Source organism: Lytechinus pictus, chromosome 7, assembly GCF_037042905.1.
Source record: "Lytechinus pictus isolate F3 Inbred chromosome 7, Lp3.0, whole genome shotgun sequence".
Lineage (NCBI taxonomy): Eukaryota > Metazoa > Echinodermata > Echinoidea > Temnopleuroida > Toxopneustidae > Lytechinus > Lytechinus pictus.
The window spans coordinates 9,732,282-9,744,715 of NC_087251.1; the positions used below are offsets into that span (position 1 = coordinate 9,732,282).

Genomic DNA, 12,434 nt, shown 5'->3' on the forward strand with positions numbered 1-12,434 from the left:
TGTATAAAATCTTAAACCGTGTTTTTAATGTGTAAAATTTCCACCCCTCGGATTTCTTCATTGAAACTGGCGGCTTCGAAGGCGGACATCAAAAAGGTCCTTATTGTCGTTCTTTCTTTTGTGCTTCTTTAGAAATGAACAGCTGCTTGAATAAATTTGTTGCCTGTTGGAACTCCAGTCATAGAATCTTCTTGGTACGCGATAGCACTCTCCCATAACGACTAAAATCAATGAGATCCATGTTCACGGGCGTGGATGTAATTAGCGTAAAATGAGCCAAACGAACGAATCTTGGAATCTTAATTGATTGTTCATCATTATCTTCTCGCTTTGACATTATGAGTCCCTTTTCGAATTCGACCTGTCTGCAAACCACAATAAAACGTTCTCTTCATTTACCATTAGATATTACTTTAGTCATCTCCAAAGAATGGTTTGTCTGTAAATCATAGTCTTGTGATTGGTTCTTGGGTATAACGGCCAGTCAAATAAACAATCCAGCCGGAGTGATGGTGTTTCCCCATGACCATCCACGCCTTCAGGAGCATAGTTCATTTTCATTTCAATATGTACTCGATTGACTGACTAATCGTTTCATATAGCCTTCCAATTTCAAGGCCGGTGCGTATTTCTTCTTGTCTGAAGATGATTGTGAAAGTTAATGGCCATTTTGGAAGAATTCCTTCCATGTATAGGACATACAAAACTTTCGTGTGACAAAATACTTCATTGGCATCATCGCAGATAATGCTGTTGTAAAATTTCATTTTGGAATTCACATCTTTTTTTTGCTTAGGCATTGAATTTGACAAGAATATTTCTTTTAATTAATCTAAGAAGGTAATCAGTGAAGCCCAAACTTGTTCTTACCCACCTTGTGATTTCTGTAAACTTCCGATTATAAGCTTTGATATCAAAGTCTAAAAAACAACCATTGGATTTCAGTTTATGTTTTGCAAATCTATATTGAGCAATTACAGGAAATCACCAAATGGCTGACTGCAAAATGGAGGTCCCGCTAGACTCCGAGGAAGAGAAGCCCACAGAAGCTTCATCACCAGAAAAATTCAAGGCAGTCCTTGAGAAACCAAAAGCACTTGTCAAGGAGATGACCAATGATATCCTGGTGAAGTCATGGCGCACGGTTGTTCAAAGTTTCTGTAAATCTACGACGATGCATGGAGTGAGTCGGTTGATTGAATCAACCAGAGCTATCTTTCGTTTAGCGTGGTTACTCACCGTGCTTACATTCTTGTGTATTCTGATGTGGCAAGCATACTCTCTCGTCGATGATTACAGAGGAAACCCGGCCACAACCGCAATCAACATGGTCCCTAACAACAAGCTATCCTTCCCCGCTGTCACTGTCTGCAATATGAACAGGTTGCGTAGATCAAAGCTTGCAGGTACGCGGTTCGAACCTCTCTTAGATAGGAAACTGCTTGTGAATTTATTGAATCCTGATGGCCGTGATGAGAGCGACATTGAAGGGGACGACCACGATGCTGAAACATCTCCTCCATTAACGCCGGTGACAACGACAACGATGGCGTCCACCACTGTATTCGAAGAGGCATCAAATAGCAGCGGTGTTCCTCCACCTGAAGAATTGTCTTCAACTCCGGATGAAGGATTGGAGATGTCGACTGAAGACACTACGGTAGTCGTCAAAGTCGACGATCCCGATGTCGGTCGTCAAAAGCGAAGTGTTGACTGGCAGATTAAAAACAAACATCTATCATCTCTCCGTCGGATGGATGATCTTCATGCCCGCGCCATACCATATATAAATGCACCTGTTGAGAATGATGATTCAAACTGGAGCTATCTACTGCAGTTATCCGAATCTGATGATTTTCAAGATTTTATAGGATCCGTGAATCCATCTAAAGAAGAGCTTCGAAAGCTTGGTCATCAACCAGAAGAATTTATTCTACAGTGTTCATTTAATCAACACTTCTGTGACTACAGGTAAAGAAAACAATCTTTTTCAAAAGGGAAGACCTACTATTTGGTTGTTGATCATTTTCAAAAGAGTTTCTTTTTGCAATCTAATATCCTTTTTTATTAGTTCGACTTTCAACATCACATTCGCAAGGTTATAACGGGACTCGATAGAACAAATGACTTCATCGAAAAAAAAAGACGAGGCCTTTGGCTATTTTTTTTTTTAATTACCAAAGGCTTTCTTTAGTTCTTTTTCAAAAGTGTTGCTATTTATCATCATAATACAATATCTCTCATTTGCTCATAACATCGTAAATTATTTTGGCTTTTTTCGTACTTTTTTCATCAAACATTTTAGGAATTTCACAACGACTTTCAATTCGCAGTATGGAAATTGTTTCACCTTCAATCGACCAGCCGAAAACAAGTCTATTTTGGAAACGGGAAAGACTGGCTCCAGATACGGTAACGTCATGTCAAAAAAATTGGTGCAGCCTTTCTCAAATCTTATTTTAATCATATATTTTTTAACATTATTTAGTGTTGTGTTTGTAAGACTGTGCTAACAGTCAACGTCGAGGGCTCAATCCCCTTTATGTACACATGATCACAATATGATCGGACATCTTGGAATAGATTAAATCATCTCAACTTCTAAATTCATTGTATCTAGTTTTATGTCTCTGAGTTCCTAAATACTACATCTAGCATGTCAGGGGCGATGCTACAGAAAGGAGTAATATAAGGGGAACGATCGACCCCTCATGATATTTCAAATGGAGAAAAGTGAGAAAAAAGAGAAATGTGCGAAAAGGAAGATATGAGAAGAAAAAGATGACATGGTTGTGTAATTATCATTTCTTTGATACATGTATAATAGGTCCTACATGTTCTTTATCAAAAAATACTTTTTTCATATATTTTGATTGATAATTTATCTGTTGATGAAATTTTGTGTTATGAGTTGAATTCTTGCGTTTATTAGTTTTAAGTATTTGTTTTAAGTATTAATTACTACTGCTGCTGATTTTTTAAATGTTGCTGATGTTATTGATTCATTTCAATGATTGTGACTATAATTAATCGGGGTCTTTTCAGGGGCTGCTCAATTTAAAAAAATGTCACTAAAACCAACTAAATTTTGATTAGTAATATTATGAACTCTATTATCCCCTGACGACAGGACTCCACCTTACCCTATTTACGGACCAATCAGAATACATCGGTCTTTTATCCCACCAATCGGGTGTACGAGTGGCTATCCATGAACCTAACGCACGCCCCTTTCCTGAGGATGAGGGGATCACTGCTTCTACTGGTACTCTCACATCAATTGGTCTCCGACTAGTGAGTCATTGACTTTATTTTTCACTTTACTATTTGTTACAAATCTGATATTTTTGTTTTCATCTTTTACATGCACATTACTTCCAAAGAAATGATAAAAATCTAAACAGTACATTAAAACGTGTATTTTAGTTTTTTTTTAAATGATGAAATAAATCTCTTCTCTAAGATGCATTGGTACTTTGAACCACCTTAAAAATGTAGTTATAAACAGTCGTGGTAATAACTTTTTAACAAAATATATTTTTCTTTGATTATTTTATTAAGCACCCTGTCATTTTGCTGCAATTTTGTTTTAATTTTTTAAAGGTTGCTATTCGAGGCTGAAAATTATATGATTTGAACAGACAAAGTAGAATCAGACAAACAAAACACTGACATTTTCATCAAAATCGGACAAGAAATTACATTTTTAAGGTTTGCGTTATTTCGGTGAAACAGTTCTATGCATGTCTCCAAGAATAATGAGCAAACTGATGGTATCATATCCCTGATTATTGTTTTGTATTTTTTTACGAAATTATATTGTTCAAACTCTGTCTTCCAAGAATGACAATAATAATTATTTAAATGAAATTATGATAGGTTGGGTCAGGACATCATCAGCCCACGTATTGCGTATTCATGACGGCGTTATTGAGTATAATGTCATCTGCTAGTGATGAAAACTTTAGCATTCTGCTCGGTGAATTTTAATATATCTAGATTACAATACTTATTTTCAGCCTGGAGTACCCTTTTAATATATTTGGGGTGTAGATAATTAATGCTCGGTAATTAGGAGATTTTTAGGGAGGGGTGATAAATTAGAAAATGTGTCCCTAAAATATGTTCTATAAGTACTTAGCATTGGATGGAGTTATTTGGCTGCGATTGATTGATTATCTTGTCAAGGACCTGTCACACGCCGTTTGTCTGCGTCTAACAGTTTTTACCACACGGCTGCAAATTCATTTTAAACATGTCGTTTGTTAAACTTTACAAATTCATATATTCAAGGACATATTTTTCATTACACCAAAAACTTATCACATGTTGTTATTCATTTTTGCCTTGTTCAATGTTTGAAATCAAGAATGTGTAAAGAAATAATATTGTGCTTTTATTATATATTCCATTATTCTTCATAAGAAAATAAAATAATGATTATAATACAGAGGATAAGATTATCACAAACATTTTATTCCAATTTCTCTATAATCATTAGCATTACGAGAATGTCTGATGATAGAATCCCCCGGTAGAATCCTTATCGCTACATCTACATCTACTCTAGATAAGAGACATGATTGTGATGAAATTGTGTAGTGGCCTACTCAATGGGAATACTTTTAATACTCATTTCATGGCATGTTCATTTATGTAAATTCTTGAACAATGTTTAATAATATCTGTTTTTTTATCTGTACAATTTGTGCTATACTTTTTTCGGTATATATTGTTCCTTTTGACACACCATGCAAACATAAAATAGATATTTTAATTGATAAGTCTTATCCTCGTGACATAAACTGCTAACGTTGTTTTAGAAATAGTCCTTTTTCATCATTGCTTTGCAAAAATAAGTCTAGCAACCTGCCCCCCCCCCACCGCTTCACAGAAATTTGATTCCCCCCCCCCCCCACACACACCTTGCCAGAAAATTGTTGGCGGGAAACATAGAGGCATATTCTATTTGACCTCATTGGATATGACGGGAAATTGCTTCTATAAGTGGTAGTGACCCTTTTTTGGGGGGAGGGAGGCGCTTGTCAGAAACTTTGCCCCCTCCTGACGAGGTTTCCCAGGTATCCCAAATCTTCAGATGGGTAGTCTGTCAGTTAGATGGCTGTATTCTCTACCAAGGTGAATATAGCATCGAATGGAAATGTACCCTCTACTGATGCCCCTCATACTCAACTTGATTGGATTTATCTGATGAAGTGCATGATTTGTAGGTAGAACCTATCTTTAAATGGATCTGGTTTTATTTCCGCTTGGAACAGGGACGTGACTCTCATCAATTAAATCACAAATGACTCCACTCCCAAACTATACCCAGACTTCTCATCAAAATTATGACTCAATTATTCGGGGGAGTCCATAAATCTAAATTATTAAAAATCACTTGACAACGAGCCATAAACAAGTTTAGATGAGAAATCAAAATTTCATCTTTGCATCATTTTGATAGGAACTAATTTCTTTTCTCATTTACATCTTACTTCCATATCTTCGACAAGTTTGGCTATATGCACTACTTATTTTGTAACTATACGCTCCTTATCCTGAGCTTTTAAAAGGTGCCTTCATAAATTTCCTTTATGTTCTTGGTACCCACTCCTTTTTAAAGACACCCCGACGCCCCTCCTTGAGATGATTAACAAAGAAAGGTTTCACATTTTTAAATCAAATACACTTGTATTATAATTGTATTTCATCCTAAAATGAATATTTTCACAGCGGAATATGACCAGACTTAGTGGTCGCTATAGCGATTGTCGCAACCCATCCGAGTTTATCGACGGATATGACTACTCCTTACGAGCCTGTTTGAATGCGTGTTACCAGAGTAAGCTTCGGTATGAATGCGGCTGTGTGAGTGACGTCATGGGTAATACTACAATCTGCAGTACACTAGATCCAAGACAAGGTACTGATAATCCCATTTTATTTCTAACTTCTAGTTTCACACTTTTGGGCAAGATGGGGGATGGAAATGAAACAAAATATTTAATGGATATTTTCTGATAATAGTTATTTCCGTGAATCGTATATTTCGGGGCTATATTCCTGCAGTGTTCCGAGGTTTGCATTTATTAGCCACCTTTCCTTGCCAAGGTCTGTAATACTAATCGCTTTAATAACATTGTATCTATATCAAAATTTCTTTATTATACGATTGGCGTGATTACACTCTTAATATAAATTGGGGTCGGAATATTAACAAAAATAACACTTCAAAACAAAACTGAAGAACTCTTCCCGGTTTTTTTTTTTAGATGCTTGTCAGCGGAGAGTAGATGAGATGGCAATGGATGATAAGCTGGGATGTAAATGTGTTTCACCTTGCAGGTATGTGTTGCATTATCAGGCATGAATTGACGGAATGCATGTGTTAAACAACTTAAATCTTTTTCCCCTTTTAAATTGTGAGGCTTCAGGTCTCTCACTTACGGTTTTAGGAGTTTAATCTTTTAACTACATGTTCTATCAATTGCTAAAGTTTCGGAGAGGACACCTTGGACAGAGATAGATTTGACGACATTGGAAGATAAAATTGTCTGAAGAGTAGGGATAAAGGTGAAGAGAACATTCTATGTTTGCTGCATATATACAGGTGTTCTTAGAGTCAAAAACATTATAAATCAAGTAACGTCTAACTATTCTTATCAAGGGCGTAGGCTGGTATGGGCATGGGGAGGTGGAACTAAAGTGGTATTGGTGTGCACATTTTGGGGAGGTGGAACTAAAGTTTGGAAAATCAGCTGTTGAAAGCAAAAGAAGGGATACAAATTTCGCTTTGCTTGCCAGTGTAAGAAATCCTCCGCCTCAGAATAGAAAACGTATCTCACTAATAAAATAACGCGAGCAAAAAGTGCGAGTTTTTTTATATTGATATTCAGACCTAAAAAGAGTACATTTTAAAGCATGAAAAAGATGATTGTATTACTAAATCAAGCAAAGAAAAGTTTGAAACGCAAGGAAAAATATTGTTGACTTGAAAAAACGGAATGTTTTTAGCTCTATTTAATCCTTTTGAACGAGATAACATGAGCGCTAGGAGAAGACATACATGTAGGCGATAAGCAAATTATATTCAATCAAATTATGAAAAAAAACGTTTTTATTCGTGTTTTTTACACTATTATTTTTGTTTTTACTAGCCGATTAGGAGGCATGCATGTGCCCCCTTCCCGTAGTTACGCCATTACTTATAAACAATAATCTCGGAAAGGACATTTTTGTAATTGTATTAGCACTCTATTTACGGTTTCTACTAACAAAGAATCAAATTATCCGTAGCTTTGGGGGTTTTCAAGTTTTAAACAATTGCATTTCACAAATCAAAGTTCAGACTGGTAAAACAATTCCTAATGATTGTCAATCATAATAGGGCCTAGTTGTGAGGGGTCAAAATATGAATAAAGAAAAGAAATGTAAAACTGATTTTACCCTGTAAAGTGCCAGATATGGTAAATTTAAAGAAGTAAACCTGTCTTTCAGTACTTATTTCTTTTCTCTCACAGGATGCTATTGCAGGGCCTAACAGTTTGACATTTAGATTTGAGATTTCCCTACAAATATTTATTTTTATGATGTACAGAAGGCATTTACGATGGAATTACTTCATTGTGAAAGAATCTTTATTCCCTATGGCTATAAAGAGATTTTTAATGTCCTAAAAATCAAGATGAAAATACAAATGAATAAAATTATTGTTTTTATTTTTTTATATTTATTTATTCATTTATTTATTTATTATTTTCTTCTTTATTTATTACCATAATCTCAATAGAATATCATTACAAAACTTCCTTGTTATTATGATGTGTATTTTGATACAAACTGATTTTCAATCTTACTGTTATTTATTCCACAGTGAGATCGACTACGAGAGGTTCGCATCATTTTCAAAATGGCCAACAGAGAGGGCCGATGTAAGTTCCTTATGCCAAGGTATTGCTGAAATATAACTTTCCCGTTACGCGTTTTTCACTGGTCGGTACATGAGAAAATTTATATATTTGTGTTTTGTTTTAAAACGTTCTCCCATTATATTCTTCATTTCTTGGCATCTTATAATTGAGTTCCATAATGTATGCTGTATTGTGATTGGTTTTGGTTTTACGAGGATGTGTTTAGAAAGGGCAGCCTGTGGATCTTGGTCATTTATGGTTGGTCAATTCCACACTCAGGCTGTCCAACCTGGTGCACCCATAGAAATTGAAATAAACTTAAATTGATGTTGTTTTTATTGAAACATGTGCAAAAATAAGAAAACTTTATAAAATATTATCCAATAAATAATAAACGAAGCAAGTAGAGCACATTTTCGTCTATTTTTCAAAGTATCAATATTGAATCAAGACATAATTCCATCAACTTGATGTTATGTTCAAGAATAAAAAATGTCAACAATATCTTGCTGACTCCATAATATTTACTTTTGAATATTCTATAGGCTCAGGGATATAGAATCAATGATTTACTTAGCTTACGTTTAAGAATAAGATATTCCTTAGATTAATATTTTTACAGTTCATCATCTTAATCATTACGTGCGACGATGTGTGGCATTTGTTGAATATCTAAATAAAACGAAATTTTACTTTTCATTTTTTATTTAATTCAGACGACAACATTGTTATAACAATTCGTATTTTTAATGACGGCATGCACGTGTCAATGTCAACATGAATCAAATGGCCTGATTTTTATGTTTCTTTCGAAATATGAAATAATTCAGCAGAAGGTGTAGTTTGGCGAATTGATGAATTAAGTTCACGAATTTGTATGTAATTAATAACGGTTCAAAGTTCTTTGGTAAAATTCTAAGGCATTTGATTCGTGTCTTATCATATTTTCATTTGAACACAGGCATATCTAACGAAGAAGATTAATAAACGAAACAGAAAGGCAGGGAATATGACAGTGGACGCATCGTTTAGAAGGTAACACTCATCTTCTTTAAACATAAATGCGAAAATGATTATCTTAAAAATGTATTCGTATATGGATCTTTCTTATAATGTTTGCTTAGCTTGAGTGATGATTTTTTAAAATCTTACTTGATACACAAAAGATATTTTTTGTTAGCTTATGCCCATTACTCTCGTAAACATCGCCGCGTCGCGATGTTGGTGCATAGATTCGTTGAAACTTTCTGATCTACTCCACACAATATACATGATACTCCCAAAACGTTAAAATTGCTATGTTAAGATCCAGTTATATAGTTTCAATCTTCGTTTTAGTTATATTTGACTTTTTTTCTAGTCACACTTGACTCGAACAGAGTGATTTTTTACTAAACTATCTTACGCATAACATATTTATGCACCGAGCTTATTATTATTAAACGATCAGTCTAGTCATTTTACTAGCTTGTTTTTTATAATGTAGATCTAGGAGGGTGTGTGCGTGTGGGTGTGTGTGTGTTCTATGTTTTAAAAATCATGATAAGATAGATAATGTATGCACAAGTCACGCTTCTCGCCGCAATCCTATCATATTGTATTTTTCTTACAGGAAAAATTTGGTTCGCGTAGAAATCTTCTATGAAAAACTTAATTACGAATCGTACACACAAATGCCCAAATACACGGTAAGAATTATTTTGCATTGCATTTTTGAATTGTTAATTTCTAATGAAAGTGATGTTTTGTGACAAAAGTCATGATCACTGATATTATTTCCATTTATTTTCTTTATAGAAAAGTAGGCCTATAATTTTTGATAACTCTTATTAATGCTTCATGATTTGAAAAAAATAAAGTTAATTTTAGTTGTGCTATGTGATCCTTTTCTTTGAATGCATGGTTCGAATGACATTGATATTTTTTGGCGAAATGAAGTCAGGAATAATGAACATAAGCAAGATTTTTTTGACATGCGTCATCAGGGTCACTAAAAAATACCATTATTAAAAAAATTTAATGTAACGTGTGATTTGTCCAGAAAATAATACTTGCCTAACATGGCTAAAAATGAAATCTATCATGTCTATAACATTTACGCTGATATAAAGTTTGTCATCTGAACCTGGGCACTCCTTCAGATAGTCTGAGTTGCAGGTAGGAAATACACCTTTCCAGTCGGCGGCAGACGTACTATCAATGTTATAGGCCCAAGGAAGATTTTATTTTGGATAGAAGCTTTATACAATGTAATTGAGAGACGGCAAATGGAAGAACAATGATAAAATCCATGCGAGCATGCTTAGATGCAAGCTGAATAATGGACGTGCAGTGCATCATATTTTGTCTTAATTATGTCATGAAAAACCTGAAGATAGATCGTGTTTATGTTCCCTCGTGTGCAAATAGAGGGACCGTTCAGGTAGATAAGCGTTGTTCTGCTACCATTATCAATAAGAATGATGTCGATGATTATTAATCGACATCATCGACAGTGCAATGACATTCTTTCGTCACTAACTCAGATGTGAAAAAAAATCAGGACTCAGACCATACTGGTTGAATATGCCCGGCCGTTTCACAGTCCATTGGACTACTATTAATATTAATATGCATATCACCTTCTCGCCTTCACAGTTTGGAAGCCTTCTTGGAGGTATCGGAGGTATAATGGGTTTCTTCGCTGGGATGTCTCTCATCACTGTCTTCGAACTCTGTGGTTTCATCATCCAACTTCTTGGTCTGCTATGTGGTAGACTGACCACGCCCATACCGGAAGATGGTAATGAAGGGGAGACTCCTCCTTCACCTCATGAGTCACGTATTGGTAAGGTAGGTCGTCGTCTTACCAAGGCATTTCGTCATCATCCTCACCATGGTCGTGGCGGGTCATCCACAGCTCAACCTACCGATTTGTGAAGTCATTGTAAACGTAGATAGACTATTTACAGATATGAAAACCAATGAATGTAGTATGGAGAAGTCATTGATATTATTTAATCTTGTATAGAAGCTATCAGGTTTTTTTTTTTTTTTTTAGAAATGCTTGTAATATGATCATGACATGCATGCATTCTTTACAATATTTTTAATTTTATATTTGAATATACAGCCAGCATGAAAGCTTGTGAATTTGTGTGATATCATCAAGTAGGTATAGACCTAAAGCATGTGTATAAGAATAGTATATAGTAAATATATCAGTACAAATGGCTTAGCATAGCTGAATTTGTATTATAAATTATCGACCGCGTTGCCTTTTCTGTTCTTTTTACTTGCATTTAAATTTGCTAAGCTTCTTCGTCTACATACATGTATGCGTGTCATTTTTTTTTTTTGCATTCCTATACATAAACGAATTTCGATTGTTATTATCTTGAATATTATACGATGTAACGATATGACATGTATCATTTGTATTAAGCAAACGAATTTGAATATTCCTCCTTTAGAAAAGTGGCTAATATTAGGCCTAAAATTACAATGGATAGCTCAGAGGTCCTTGTTAAAAGTTGGCGGACCGGGATAGCAGATAGTCCTAATAAACGGACTGGAAGAAAAATTACAAATATGTCGTTTGTCCAAGAGTCCAAGACGACACCGCTATTTTGATTCACCGATTTTCGACAAAGACTGCTTTGTTATGAAGGGCTTTGTTTGGACAATTAGATTCTCTGCGTTCCAGAAGGCATCTTTGTAGTTGTTGAGAATATCATACGTCCCTCGCAACATATATCAAGCCTAGAATACATGTTACACAATGTGATATAATATCTTTGTCATGACTTTGTAACCTATATATTTCATAAATTTAAATGAATCGATAACTCCTATTATAATTCGTTATAACATTCATTATGTTGTAGGATTACGATTGAGCATATAAACCTTTAACAGACCCTATACGCTGTTACCTGTGGCCTTTTGCACACAAAAATCCATAAAAAACCTCTGGCAAATAAACAAATATTCTAGCAAACAAAATCATTATTTTATGCAACAGGCCTATGGGGGGCGATTCAGGAAAGTTGTCAGCAATGACTAAATTATCAGCGTGACAAATTTTAATAAATATGTGGTTTATGCTTGTTAGATAGGCACTGGCTGACCGTTACTATGCACTATCAGAGAATGAAGAATTGTTGGTACTTCGTGTAATGAAACTGTGCCCCCAGGGTCCCATTTCATAAAAAAAGTTGCTATGTTTCTAGCTCTTGCTGGGAAGTCAACTTTCATTGGAAGACCCAATCGGGATGCCGAATTTTCACTGTTGTCATGGTAGTTGACATTCCAGAAAGAATTGCTATCATATCAGCTTTTCGGTTTCAACACGAAACCATATCTATGGCATACAAATGGTATATTGCTCTGATGAATGACCTAATAAGCATGTTTTTTTTTTATCAAAAAGAAGGATACTTCTTAAAGCTGTTAATCATTCAGGCATTGCGAATTTGAGGGGGAAAAATGTGTCGGGGCTATGAAAGGGCTGATAATAAAAATATCCAATTCAGAATTTAA

The 12,434-nt window shown here is 35.0% G+C and overlaps 1 protein-coding gene across 2 annotated transcripts; it reads left to right on the plus strand.

The window, feature by feature from the left end:
- Window positions 1–361: 361 nt before the first annotated feature.
- Window positions 362–12,434, plus strand: LOC129265542 (degenerin mec-4-like). Of its 2 annotated transcripts, XM_064101880.1 has the most exons (10): window positions 362–621; window positions 981–1,971; window positions 2,306–2,412; window positions 3,131–3,294; window positions 5,737–5,926; window positions 6,276–6,348; window positions 7,877–7,934; window positions 8,875–8,948; window positions 9,526–9,601; window positions 10,551–12,432. In XM_064101880.1, exons 2-10 carry the CDS (start codon window positions 992–994, stop codon window positions 10,830–10,832), a joined length of 2,004 nt encoding a protein of 667 aa, XP_063957950.1. In that variant the 5' UTR covers window positions 362–621; window positions 981–991; the 3' UTR covers window positions 10,833–12,432. The 2 variants fall into 2 exon arrangements, with proteins under 2 accessions (XP_063957950.1, XP_054759502.2); XM_054903527.2 differs by having other exon boundaries at window positions 375–1,971; window positions 10,551–12,434.

Bases quoted from the DNA above. Each gene is read 5' to 3' on its own strand.
- LOC129265542 (XM_064101880.1), top strand. From the start codon at position 992: ATGGCTGACTGCAAAATGGAGGTCCCGCTAGACTCCGAGGAAGAGAAG. The intron at 1,972-2,305 runs GTAAAGAAAACA...CAAACATTTTAG, and splicing joins CAACACTTCTGTGACTACAG to GAATTTCACAACGACTTTCA. The intron at 6,349-7,876 runs GTATGTGTTGCA...TTTATTCCACAG, and splicing joins AAATGTGTTTCACCTTGCAG to TGAGATCGACTACGAGAGGT.